The sequence below is a fragment of the Chroicocephalus ridibundus genome, chromosome 8, assembly GCF_963924245.1.
Source record: "Chroicocephalus ridibundus chromosome 8, bChrRid1.1, whole genome shotgun sequence".
NCBI lineage: Eukaryota > Metazoa > Chordata > Aves > Charadriiformes > Laridae > Chroicocephalus > Chroicocephalus ridibundus.
The window spans coordinates 48,943,770-48,956,532 of NC_086291.1; the positions used below are offsets into that span (position 1 = coordinate 48,943,770).

Consider the following 12,763-nt stretch of genomic DNA (forward strand, 5'->3'; position numbering starts at 1 on the left):
GCAAATAAACGGGTCCAGGGTGAAATGCTCTCCTAGCAGGAGAAATCTACATTAGTATTTAGAAAATGTACCTTGAAAACTGTTGTATGAAAGTTAGCTGATTAATAATGTTTATTAAGTGAAGTATGTCCTGTGGCAGGTGAAGCCTCTGCCATATGCTACTTATGCACAGCATGCTTGACAATTAGCATTAGCAGACTCTGTCTACTGACTTCATTTAAGTTCTGCATGCCCAGAGAATACAGAGTTGGACTTGTGATGATCACTGTTTACACAAACTTGCCAGACAATGTTTAACCCAAGGCTGTTGCACCCATAGTTCAACAGAACACTTTCATCCCTTTTCATTCTGTCACGTGCAATTCTATTTTTATGCCTCATTTCCTTGACTCTGTAAGGCAATGTGTACAGAATACAAAATAAAAAGCATAATTGCATGACAGACTGCCTTGCTTCAAATGGACTCTGCTACATCTACAGATAGTGCTGTCCTTGTCTATACCGAAAGCTGCAGTGAACTACAGTAACATTTTAAAAACATGCACTGACCTTTTAACAAAACACTCATTACTATACTTCTTGCCTCACTGAAGTTCTAAGCGTAACTACCTTTCATGCCAGGTTACATGAATGGCCCAGTTTCAACTGGGAAAGAGTTAATTTTCTCTTAGTGATTGCTGTGAAAGGAGTGTCAGTGATACATATTGTTTTACTTGTTGCTAAGCAATGCTTATACTTTTCAAGGACTCTTTTCAGCCCCCCATAGAAGCTGAGAAGAAACATAAACAGAACAATGGGATGGCCAACATAATACTTCCTATCATAGATGTCATGCTCAATATATAAATGGGGGTTAGCCAAGGGGCAGGAATCCACAATCACTGCTAGGGGGGTGAGAATTTACCAATTTAGCAGGTGGTGAGTGACTTATGTTATTGCTATTTTCCTTTTCAGTTCTATCAAGCTGTCTTTATCTCAGTCCACAAGCTATTTTTTCCTTTCCCTTTCCTCTCTCTTCTCCCTACCATTCTGTGGGGAAGGGGAGACCTGCACAAGTGGCTGCACAGTCCTAGCTGCCAGCTAGGGTTAAATGACAAAGTATTAGGCTCCATTTAGGGGACAGTAAAACTAAAGACTGAATATGTTTGCGTGCAGCAAGTCTTTAGCGACTCGGTGCTTTTGCTTTGCCACTAGCTCTAGGACAGAGGGTTTCTAATGTATTTGCTTTGGAAGCAGTTCCAAACGCTTAGTGTTTCAAGGGGAAGTACAGCTGAACCTTGCTAATACCAGCATTTTAGGACTCTGTCACTATTTGGTGTAGTGCAGAAGAGTAACTACCAATACAAGTCACATTGTTCACATCTGTTCCCCCGAAAATTAGTATTTTGGTACTTTAAAAAAAAAAAAAGCAAAGGAAACTATACTATACAAGTGAAGGCACCAAGCACAGAAACTCTGACACTGGTGATGACAGCAGGGGTAGGCAATGGTGTAGCAAGTTAGTGTCCAGTTTACAGAGTATCCCAATTATCAAGTCCTAGAGGAGTGGCAATCAGTTGTTGTAACCCAGTAGAACATAAGGAAGCCAACAGGTCAAATGCAATCTAATGAAGTTAGCGTGGTACAACCAGGCTTCAAGAGAGGTTGCATTAACATAGAGGCAGCGTTAATAGTCTCCAGTCCCTCTGCCTATAGGCTAAGCGTACTGTAAAACCCTGTTTGGCTGCCTACAACCTAGTAAGAGTTGTTTATTTATTATTGTTTATAAAACATAGTTTGTGTGAAAAGTGAAAGGGTTATTAAACATTGGAATAGGCTGCCCAGGGAGGTGGTGGATTCACCATCCCTGGAGGTGTTTAAAAAAAGGGTAGATGGGGCACTTAGGGACATGGTTTAGAAGTGGCTCTTGTCAGGGTAGGCTAAAAGTTGGACTCGATGATCTTAAAGGTCCCTTCCAACCTCAACAATTCTATGATTCTATGATTCTATGTCAATTTCCTTTAAACTTACTTGAATTTTGAAGACATTCCTTTAGGAAGGGCAACATATCAAACCCAAACTCTGCATACTTCAGTACATAGTACAAGCAATATAGCAAGATACTTTCTGTTACTCACAACCCTTTTATTCTTTTCAAGAAACACCCCTTTTTCCTCCCTCGGTTTTCAAAGATCCCAAAACTACATACTCCTGGTGCTCCTATTAAACGGCCATGGAACTTCTGTCCACTAGATCAGCAGCTCTGGCAGCAGGAAGAGCCTGTTCCACTTTGTGGGAGTTTTCCCAAAACCCTTCTGGCCTGCTGTGTTCAGAAAAGGCAGGCTCCAGCTTCACTGTAAATACTCCTCCAAAGACCTTTTGTAACTTTCTGAACCACTTAGTAAGGAAAAAAGTTTGTTTTACAGTGTTTTAAAACAAATGCCAGGTGTTACTAACAGATTTAAATAAAGCCAGGTTTTAATCCCCAGCTGCAGCTCAGGGCTCACATTTACAAGAACAGCTAGCTGGAATAGCTGTACATACTGCAGATGCTGGCACAACATAAGTTTTTTTTTTTTTAAAAAAAAGAATTGGATTGAGTAAAAATTGTGAACAAAAGCATTTGATAAGCATTTCTTAAAGTAAATTGACTGCAAAATCCAACAAGGATGTAACACAACAATGGAAGATTTCAGAACAAAGACTCAGGAAATTCAGTATTGTAGTCATCATTAAAGGCAAATCTCCAGTGAGGAGATACTAAGAGAACCAGCAGTATTCAGCTTCACAAATAGATGCAGGAGAGGGAATACATGATAGACATAAATAATTAACAGTAGGAATGCTGTACGGAATGCTCTCTACCCTGACAGGTAGTGGAAAGCCACAAGTAAAAACAACAAACCTGAAATGGATTCAGCAAACAGAGATACGTTATTTCTCTACAATCTATGATTGGCCTTAAGTATTTATCATGAAAGATGATAGAGAGACTAAGAGAGTAGTAGAACCAGAAACAATTTGTTAGTAATGACCAACAAACCAATTCATGATCCTCTTAGACAGGGCCTCGGTTGTTTTTCAGAAGCACCCCGTTATCCCTGGCTGACCACTACTGCAAAACAGTATGATCTAGCAGAATAAAAAGCATTAGGTAAGGGCTCAAGAAGCCTGAGCTTCAACCTCCAAACTCCAAGCCTAAAAATGCATTTGCTTATCTATAATCAAGATGAGGCTCCCTCTTCCCCTAAAAACACTAGTAACTGTATTGCCTTTCTTGTAGGGAAGTTTTGAGGCTTACAGGTGGAGAGCAAGGTGATACTGGGGACTGTTGTACCTCCCTTTAAACTGAGCCAGCTGGGAGAACTTAGCTTTTACCCAGACACCTCATTTATAAGCTGCTGAAGCAACAGCAGAATACAAGATCTGTTCTGGTAAAGGTGAGATTTTCCTACTTCAGAGAGGTGTTCTTGGTTTTGTTATCAACTGCTGGAATCTCCAAAAATAAGCCACTAATTGGTCTATGGGAAACAGAACAAGAAGATAAGGCGTTAAAAAGAGGCCTTGTAAGATACATTACTAACTGCAATATATCTCAAAACAAGGACCAGACCTACAAAGGTAGAGATGGCCAAACAACAGAAACCACTGCTAACTGCAACAGAATAGAAGGTAGCAGTCAGCTGGCACATTTGCAGCACAAGATAATTTATTTCAAGAGCTTAGTACCGATTAGAGAGAAGCAGATACCAAGCACCCGCTGGTTAGTGAGATGACTAGAGATCCTGAAGCTGCCATTCAGTATGAGAGGACTAGACTAGGCTATCACTAGCTACAGGTCCATCTCCTTTGGGCGCCCATTCCCCAGGTGGGCTGTTGGCTGTCTAAGGGGTAACTGGTGCAGCCACAGCAGTCCAACACAAGGCAAGCATGGCCACTGGGGAGGGAGGGCCGCTGTGCTCAACAGCAGCACCAGAGCAAAGGAGAACAGGGCTTTTAATCCCGAACTACAGAAGGGCAGCCCCAGACCACAGCTGAACAGACAGGGGTTTAACATACCACTGCTGAGCATGATTCAGGCTCAAGCAGCTCGTGATCTTTGACTCAAGCATAGTTAAAAATCAGCCAGTGAACTTAAAGCCATATTACAGTCTTCAGCTCCTCAGGAACACAAAGCTAGGGCACTGAAGCCAGTTTGAAGGCACAAAACAAGCAGATTAAGAAGCTACTTTTACATGGTCACTTTCTAGTCCTAGAGATAAGTTTATTAGAGATAAAATTATTCTAGGACAGTTTGTTCTACCACATTTAGTCCTCCCTGTAGCAGTGAGGCATGAAACTAAGTTAAAAATAAGTCACACACTACTCCAAAGGGTTTTGCTATTGTTAGAAACAGCATACCTAAAGCTATACAGATAACAGGACATTTCCCATCTCTATCGGCCAAGTCCTCTGTAATCACCTCAGTGTTGCCCTCAAGTTTCCCTTATGCGGAAGTTCATTTTATACATTGAAACTGAGCTTGAGTTTCAGGCAACTAAACATTTCCAAGCCTCCATAGGCTAAAGCACATCAGCCTGTGCCAAAGGACACTTCCTGAACATGTTTTAAGCGGAAAAGCAACAGCAGAGCCATGCACGTTAACAGACTGAAATCACTGATGTGGCAGCTGTCTTGGTCTTGAAGAGTCTCAGCAAGAGAGACTCTTACTTGTCTTTTATAGTTAGTTGATTCAATTCCACTTTCACTATTGGTGAGCTTAAGGCTGGTTACAGGCTATAGCCTACACCTCGCACTCCCCACTCCTGCAATGCGGAGGCTTCATTATGACAAGCCAGAACCAAGTGAAATTATGACTGACTTTACTTCTACCTTGAAGAGCAGTGGGGCATTGAGTACTGCTACAGACTGATCTCTAGCCAGTAGAGCACAAAGCTACTACCTGGGACATGTATCTCAGCATACTTTTACTTAAGTCACAGAGCATTCACTGAACAGCTACTGTGCACCCCCGTTAGAGCCTGAGGTTCACCCAAGATTGAATCTAGAGTTTGTCATCTCGACAACTAGCATGAAGTACAATTCACAGCTGGGCTTTGGTTCTGCAGGGCAGGTGTAATGAAACACTGCTTGTTTCTATACAACCTCAGCTAAACTAGCAGTAAAATCATACTGAGTATTTGGTTACTGCTGTAAAGAGTCTAGATGCTGAGTTACCAACATTAGGCCTTAACACGACAAGTTAACCGCACTCTTGTTAAGGAGCACTGCTTTAGCTTGAACTAATATTTTTCTTCAGTTAAATCCTCTTCTGCAATCCTACGAAAGGGCAGAAGAGCTCTATGGAATCTTCTAATACTGTGGGAACTGACTTATAATAAGAAATTAGTACCCTCTCAGTCACCCCATAATAGGAACTAAGGAGGAAAGAAACTATCCAGCATAGGGGAAGCTGCCATTGTCACTTGAGTCTTACTCAAAAAGAAGCAGCTTTTAAAAGTTTCAGTTCTAGTTTCAGCTGGAGCACTCTGACCAAAGACATTGAGAACACTGCCACTGCTCAGCAAGGTGGACATCCATCTGTGTCCAGTCTAGTTCCTTGAATGCTATACAGCAACAACTCCAGAGCCACACAACTCATCCAAGAGACTTTTGCAGTCACATTTCTACTCCAAGTTTATTTGTAAAAGATACACTAGCATACCATGTTTACCATGGATGCTCTTCTCTTTAGGCATTTAAGAAGAGCCAAAAATAGTAGCATTGTGGCCACCAGAGAGAGAATAGCAGCAGCAGTCATTGTAATACCAGCCCATACCTCCTTGCTCAAGGGAGTGCTCCCTACAAAGCAAGCAGAAAGGTAGTTAGAGAGACAGCTCTTCACTAAGGTTCAGCAACATACATTAGCACCACACTGTCTTAGTACCTTGGGTTGCAGACCATCTTTCTGGCACAAGGAGGACAGGACCCCACAAGCTCGCCACTGCAGAGTTCACACCTGGCACCCTGCTCTCTACAACAGTAGCGTAGTAAAGGTGAACCCCATAGTACAGTGGGATATCTTGGATCACTACAACCTAATATTTGTTTAGACATTACCTCGCTTGCTTCTAGATGGCCTAGGGCATCTTGTCATACACAGAGGGGAGTCTGGCTGGAAACGGTCACAAATCAGAACGCTGCAATGGAAGTATACCTGGGACAGAGAATGAGAGGTCCATTCACTTTGAGACAATAACTGCTCCTACTTACTGCTCTAAATAGGAGTATGTCACCTACTAGGCCAGGGAGGGCTTTGTCACCAGAGACAAAGGCAAAAGTCTTCACTTCCAGCCTTTGGCGATAGTTAGCATAGCTGACACCATGCCCCACAGGATGAAACACAGTCCTGTAGCTGTCCAGTTTGTACTCACACCTGTCAATAGATAAGAAGGAAGTCTGAACAGCAGGGTGGAGAAGGTTTGGGTGTTGGTTTGGTTGCAGGGTTTGGTTTTTTTTTGCCTTTTTAAAAAAAAAAAAAAAAACCAGACCAACAGCAGGCTAGAGTTCAAGGTGAACTCTAGAGAGAGGTGCCGCCATCCTCCTAGAAGTTCCAGCATACCCAGGCAGTACCTGGAAGGCCACCTCAAATGAAGCCCTTGTATTATGGGGCTCTTTTCCTGAAGGAGGAGGAGGGAAGAATTAGGGAATCCTCCCACCCGCTGCCAAAATTGCTTTCATTTCTGTGTCAGGGCACTCACCCATCAACAACAATATTCCACTGGGGAAGTGAGTTTGGATCTTGTGAAGCTGTTGCCCAGCAGTCATCCAATACCAGATGGAGGTTGGGATCATTGCGGTTCAGGACCTGAACTTCCAGGAAGATGGGCTGCCGTAGGTACCTCACTATTGGGTACTGATCTTCACGGTACGGATGCCTATATGAGCCCTCTGCAAAAGCCAAAGCCCCATTAGATGAATCAGTATACAAAGAGTCCTGAGGAAACTCTGGTCTAGAGCTCTTCAACAGCAGCCAGTCCACCAGCTGCAGTTTGCCCTAGAGTCACAGATTAAAGGCATCTGCCTCAAGTAGCATGGGTGGGAGGGAAGGAAGCACATCAGGTCACCAGCAGCCCATGCACAAGAACAGTTCACTCATACATTCTCTACCCTCCAAGCTCAGTTGCTTCCCTGAGCCCAGAGTCAGCTTTACCTGGGTAGCTTAGAAGAACTAAGGAGAGAGGACCTTGGTTCATTGAAGAAGCTAATGGAGGAAGGTTGTCCACCCTTATAGAGAGGGAGGCATCACCATTGCTGAAGGAGCACAGGACTGTTAGTCTGTAATAAGGAAGGAGCAGGTAAGTCTTATGAACATATATAGGTTATCCAGGACTAAGTAATACCCAAAGAGGTTTCCAGGTGCACCTGAGTTCACTGTCCCTTGAGATCCTGTGCAGCGGAAAGTCTGTCCATAATGCCCTCACCTCATTCTCATAAACAATCTTCTCCCCATCAAACTGCAGAGAAATAACAGCATTATGAGGACATTCCCAATGCATGAAACCCTCCCCATCAATCCTGGCTACACACTTACACACTTACCCAATACCTGGTCCCACATCCATTCAGTGGGACATGAAACCAAACCCTGTCATTCAAAGAAGATTTAAAGGCTGGCTGGCATGCAGGATCTCTGAGCCTAAGTGCATCCAAGTCTATCGGTGGTGTAGTGCTGTCAGCAAGTATTTCAAAATCCATGTACCCATCTTGGGTGCATACAGCAGCTGTAACAGAAATTCACATAAGTTGTCATGCCAGTCATTGACAGCTCAGTCTGGCAAGAGCTGTTGTGTTTTATTCTGGCTAGAGATACAGTTTCTGTGAAGGACTAGCTCAGGAACAAGCCACAATAAACAATTATCATCTGAGCAGCACATGGGCTGAGTCCACGTCAGTCAGTCACTTACCTATTGGTGCATGCTGGTCACAGGGGCACTCTGGGTGCATCACCATTGCCACAGTCTCCCCATGGAAGTGAAAAGACAGTTTCAAAGAAGACACGTAGGACTGAAGTCCTGAGCAGCTCTCCCCACGTAGCTGGAAGACAAGAGTTACTCTCCTGGTGTGTAACTACAAGAGCTTGTTTCAACACACACATGTGTTAGAGTGTTTCACCTGCCCTGTGGTCATGGTGCTCTTCACCCATAGCTAGTTTGTTAATTTGCATTGCTCCAGGCATGCCAGATACCAGCCCACTCCAAGAGGAATATTTTCACCTCCCAGTGTTTTTGCCAAGAGACTTCATGAAACCCAAGTTACCTTTGGGTGATGCTTATCTATTATAAAGTCAGTTTACATTCATCCTAATCACAACTGCCCTCAGACAGCCACAGGGCACATGGCTGACTTGACAAGTGCTTAGCCAAGGTCAAAGCTACTGTGCTCTGGTTCTCACTAAGCACCAAGGAGCTGCGATCACACCAGCTCCTGTGACTTGAGGATCAGAACTCACCCTGGACTGCAGGACTCCCCTGCTAATATGCAGCTTGACCCCGCTCTTTGTGTCCAGAGCAATCCCATTTTCCTGAAGCCGGTCCATGGGGATGGTCTTATTCTCTACACCCACAGTCATAAGGGTCCCTGGGAAGGCTGGGATGGCTACAGTCATGTGTGTTGCATTACAGATTGCTGGACCTGCAACAACATCTTTGTTAAATATAACACCAGTTTCCTCAAGGCAGAGGCAGACCAGGCTCTGACTTTCTCCATGCATTACCTGGTGCACAAAGCATTCTTGACTCCACAGTCAGTCTCTGTTCAGGAGGGCCATACGTGAGCTTGAGTGCCACAGTGTAGAGTGCCTCATCATTGTGCTGACAAAGATGACAGAGGTCTATTAGACAGTACTCAGCTCATGATACATTGTAAGACCAACCTGCAGGGCCATATACTATGTATAGTTCAGGACTGCTGCTATTCATGTTTGCAACAGCAATTTCTTCCATCTCAACACTCTTTCAAAAAGGATCTGCTCATGAGACTGCCAGTCAGACATTCACAGGACACACTGTAGGTGGGATCCCTCTTGCATAGATGCCTGTCAGCTGTGCTGCTGAGGTGCAGTCTGCTTCCCCATTTTATAGTGCTGGGCAGTTCACAGGTTTCCACAGGTCTATAGGAGGGAGTTACCTAGCCTCTGCTAAAGTAGCACCATCTCAGTGCCAATTCTTTGTTCACCTACCTCGTAGGAAACAACTCCAGTAGCAGTAAAGGCCACTTGCAAGACCAGGTTGTGGCCGTCATCTATAAAGTTATAGCCTTGCTGCATGGCTTGCCCAAGGCTCATCTGATGTATTCTGGTTCCATCATCAATCGACAGAGTCCAGGCCATCAGAGTTGCTGGAACCTGCAAAGCAGGAGATCCTTCCTAAGGAAGGGAAGTCATAGCCTCTCAGAAACAGCAAGGCATTACAGTTCTTCACCCTGTAGGGCTGCCACCTTGCAGGTTTTACATTCAAGCTCCCTATATGGATAGTATAGAATTAAGCTTCCCAACAACATGCAATTACCCCAGAAGAGGTAACTACTGCAGCTTGGAGACATCAAACTCGTTTTAGACCCAGAAGTCATGCATTCCCACACCCTCCCTTTGCAAGGCAGCAGGCACATACCATATGCTCATCATTGAAGCCCAGAAGGAGTCTTGGGAAAGTAACCTGGAACACAGCACAAAAGTTAGACCACAGGAACAGACCACAGTCACAACTCTACAGCTTTCTAAGAAGAAATCTCACAATAGTTTTTTCCAAAGCAGACAGCTGTTACCAACATCCCAGTTTCCCCCATAATAGGGCTAGAGCCAGACCATGTGCATCATTAATGACCACTTTCAAACTAGCTCTTCAAAGAACTTGTGGTCATGCCAAGATGGACATGCAGACAACAGACCTCCCTGAAGCTGGCTTGACCTTTCCCTGTCTTCCTGCAGATCCTAGCCATGCAGTTCTAGGAGACAGCCATCCTGCCTTGAAAACCTCTAAGCAGGATCTATAGCATTCCCGTTCCCCTACTTACTGCCATGAAGTCTTTTGTACAGTTTGTTACACCAGCAAAGAAAGGAGTAATTATTTCATCTGCATGAACAGTATTGCAGTGAGTGCTGTAGGTTACATTCTTCTCCTCTCCCATCGTGTCATTTGCCATCAGCCTCAATCTTAGCAGATGCTGATCATGCTACAGAAAGAGACATTAATTAGAAAAAGGCAGCAGTAGTCAGTGCAGCATGAAGAAAACTAAAAGCCATTGAGACTAATCTCTAACTTCAGAGTTGTTTTAGTTTTTTGTACCAGTGCAAGGACAAAATGAGTTGTCATTTTAAACACTCTATGGAAAAGGATGAGTTCTCTAAGAAAGCATGGGGTGCACAGGAGGGACACAAGGCTAGGTTGAAGAGCAGAAGGTACTAAGAGAACTGCAGAAGTCAAGAAGAAAGCCTTCAAGGACTTGCAGACTGTAGTGCCAGATAGTCAGCAGTTCAAGAAACAAGTTAGTATCAAAACCAAAAGTCTTGTGGCATTTCAAATGCCCAAAAGCAACAGATACCAGTAAAGCCTCTATTTTTGAGGCCAGTTTGGGTTGGTCTCCCACTTACTAGTCCACCCCAATAAATAGCATGCATTGTTAATTTTTCTATCAATGTACATGTGTAAATGAAGTGCTGCTATGGAACTCTTGGACCTGATCCACTTCCCTACAAGATGTTATTTAAAGTACTCTCAATTCCTTTACAGAAAAGTACAATATTTATGGCTGTATCTGAGGGAGGTTAATCCACAGTAAACAGTCTGGTGGTTGGTTTTTTTGTTGGTTTGTTTTATTTTACTACTTCTGGTAGGAGCTGCTCTTATAGAATAGTTTAAGCATTTCTAGTCTTGACGAAAATTAGAACTAGAAACACTATTAAACCCAGTCCTGACCAGAGGGGGGAAAAAAAAACCCCAAAACACCAACACTCCACCACAGTACCATCCCAGAACGGAGACCCCTTTACCTCCAGGCTAGTACAGTTCACAAACAGGACACTGAGCAACAACCTCTCATAATCCACAGTGTAGTTGCAGGACACCATCTCCTCACCGCTCACATCTAGGGAGAAGATGGAAGATTAGCCCTGCAGGCAGGCAGCTGCTTTCAAGCTACAGTTGAAGAGGCCAGGGCAGTAGCAATACCTACCCACAACACACACATGCCAGGAGTAGTTGCCAAGCTCTCCAGAAAACTCAACTGCCATCCTGTCCCTATGACAGGTCACGCTCTCTGCGGAGTTAAAAAACAAAGTCAGCACCACCATCACCCTCCTGGAGGCACACACCCCTGTGATCACTGCAGCTAGCCAGCCCTGCTCCGGAGACCCCTTCCACACCAACGCAGAGGGGAAGCAGCTCCAAGCAAACATAAAGTCCACACCACTCTCATTACCCAAGAGATCCTGATCCTCCAGGCCATCAGCACAAGGCACCAAGGGCAGCAAAAAGCCAAACAGGAGCAGCAACCTGCAAGAAGAACAGGACTAAATAAGAGAGCAGCAAGGAAAGGACACAGCTCCCCACGCCACCTCCAAGTCCACTCACCACATCTTTGAGGTGCACAAACACCACTGCTCCACAAGAAGTCCCATCTCCTCACTGCCACCACAAGCTTGCTCTCTGCCTGCCTGGGGAGGATTATATAGGACCTGATGCAGGCTCCACACAGGTGCAGCCTTTCTGCTGCCTGGGGGACCGAGAGCTTGCACCTGCTTCTCGTTGAGATGCCCTCTCCCTGCTGTGAATTGAATGGCTCACAGGAGACCTTAAGTTGTTACCAAGTCTTTGGCATGGGTTGTTGTTTTCTTCTATTTTTAAGGCATTTTTTTCTTGCTGTGCTAGTTTACTCCCTTTATTCCCTTGTCAGATGTTGCACAGAAAAATGCACATCTTTTGGCAGTCATTTTTTAAAAAGATTTCTGTGACACTTTGGTTTTCTAATAGTTTAAAATCCACTGGTAGATTTGTACATAACTGAGAATATTTTATTCCCATGTATGGGCAAATCTGCAATGCTGTACGTAGTACTGAAGTGATATAGATCTAATTAGGTGGAAAACATAAGTGGCAGGTTAAGGAAGAGAAGTCCTAGATCAGATCTTCAGACTGGAAGTGCTCTGGAGGCTTTGGTCGGACTGACATTGCTCAAAGCTGTGGGAAAGAGGCATGGGAAGAAAAAATCTCTGATTTGTGTTATCTTTCAGCTTCGCCAATGCTTTTGAATTGAGACAGACTTGTACAAGACCCAAAGACTCATATTTTTAAAAGTAATTGAATTCTTGAGATGTGAGAAAGCAAAAAGATAGATCATAGGAAGAAAGGAAATTTAATATTATGGAATAGTAATTTAGGAATGGGATGTTAAATTGGGCTTCAGGAAATAATAAATTTTATATTAATGTACCATGTATTCATGTAAAATATATTCATTTTTATTTCTTTTTACAGTTATAGACCTGTGCCTAGAGCAGATTTTAGAGCTTCCCAGCCCAAGTGACAGCAGCCTTATTTCCCTTAAAGATTTAGAGTTGTGAGAAAGAGCTTGTCTGTCAATTGCTGGTAGGTACCAAATCGCTGGGAACTCGGATGGGACAACTGCATGGGTGGAGGCAGGTAGCTGCGGAGCATGTGATTGCCATCAGCGCGCTGTGTAGCAAAGTAGTATGATCCCTACAGGCAGAGCAGATGACGAGTGTAATTTAAAAATGGGCATTCTTGAG

The 12,763-nt window shown here is 43.9% G+C and overlaps 1 protein-coding gene across 1 annotated transcript; it reads right to left on the reverse strand.

The window, feature by feature from the left end:
- Positions 1-5,674: 5,674 nt before the first annotated feature.
- Positions 5,675-11,635, reverse strand: ZP2 (zona pellucida glycoprotein 2). Its single transcript, XM_063344104.1, has 18 exons — positions 11,589-11,635; positions 11,437-11,510; positions 11,191-11,274; positions 11,009-11,103; positions 10,033-10,191; positions 9,630-9,674; positions 9,200-9,364; positions 8,735-8,831; positions 8,471-8,652; positions 7,926-8,055; positions 7,561-7,742; positions 7,384-7,475; positions 7,172-7,296; positions 6,720-6,909; positions 6,259-6,394; positions 6,079-6,175; positions 5,906-5,992; positions 5,675-5,820 (listed from the first exon to the last, which is right to left on the reverse strand). The coding sequence occupies exons 1-18, from the start codon at positions 11,633-11,635 to the stop codon at positions 5,675-5,677; spliced, it is 2,133 nt and encodes a 710-aa protein (XP_063200174.1).
- Positions 11,636-12,763: the final 1,128 nt, after the last annotated feature.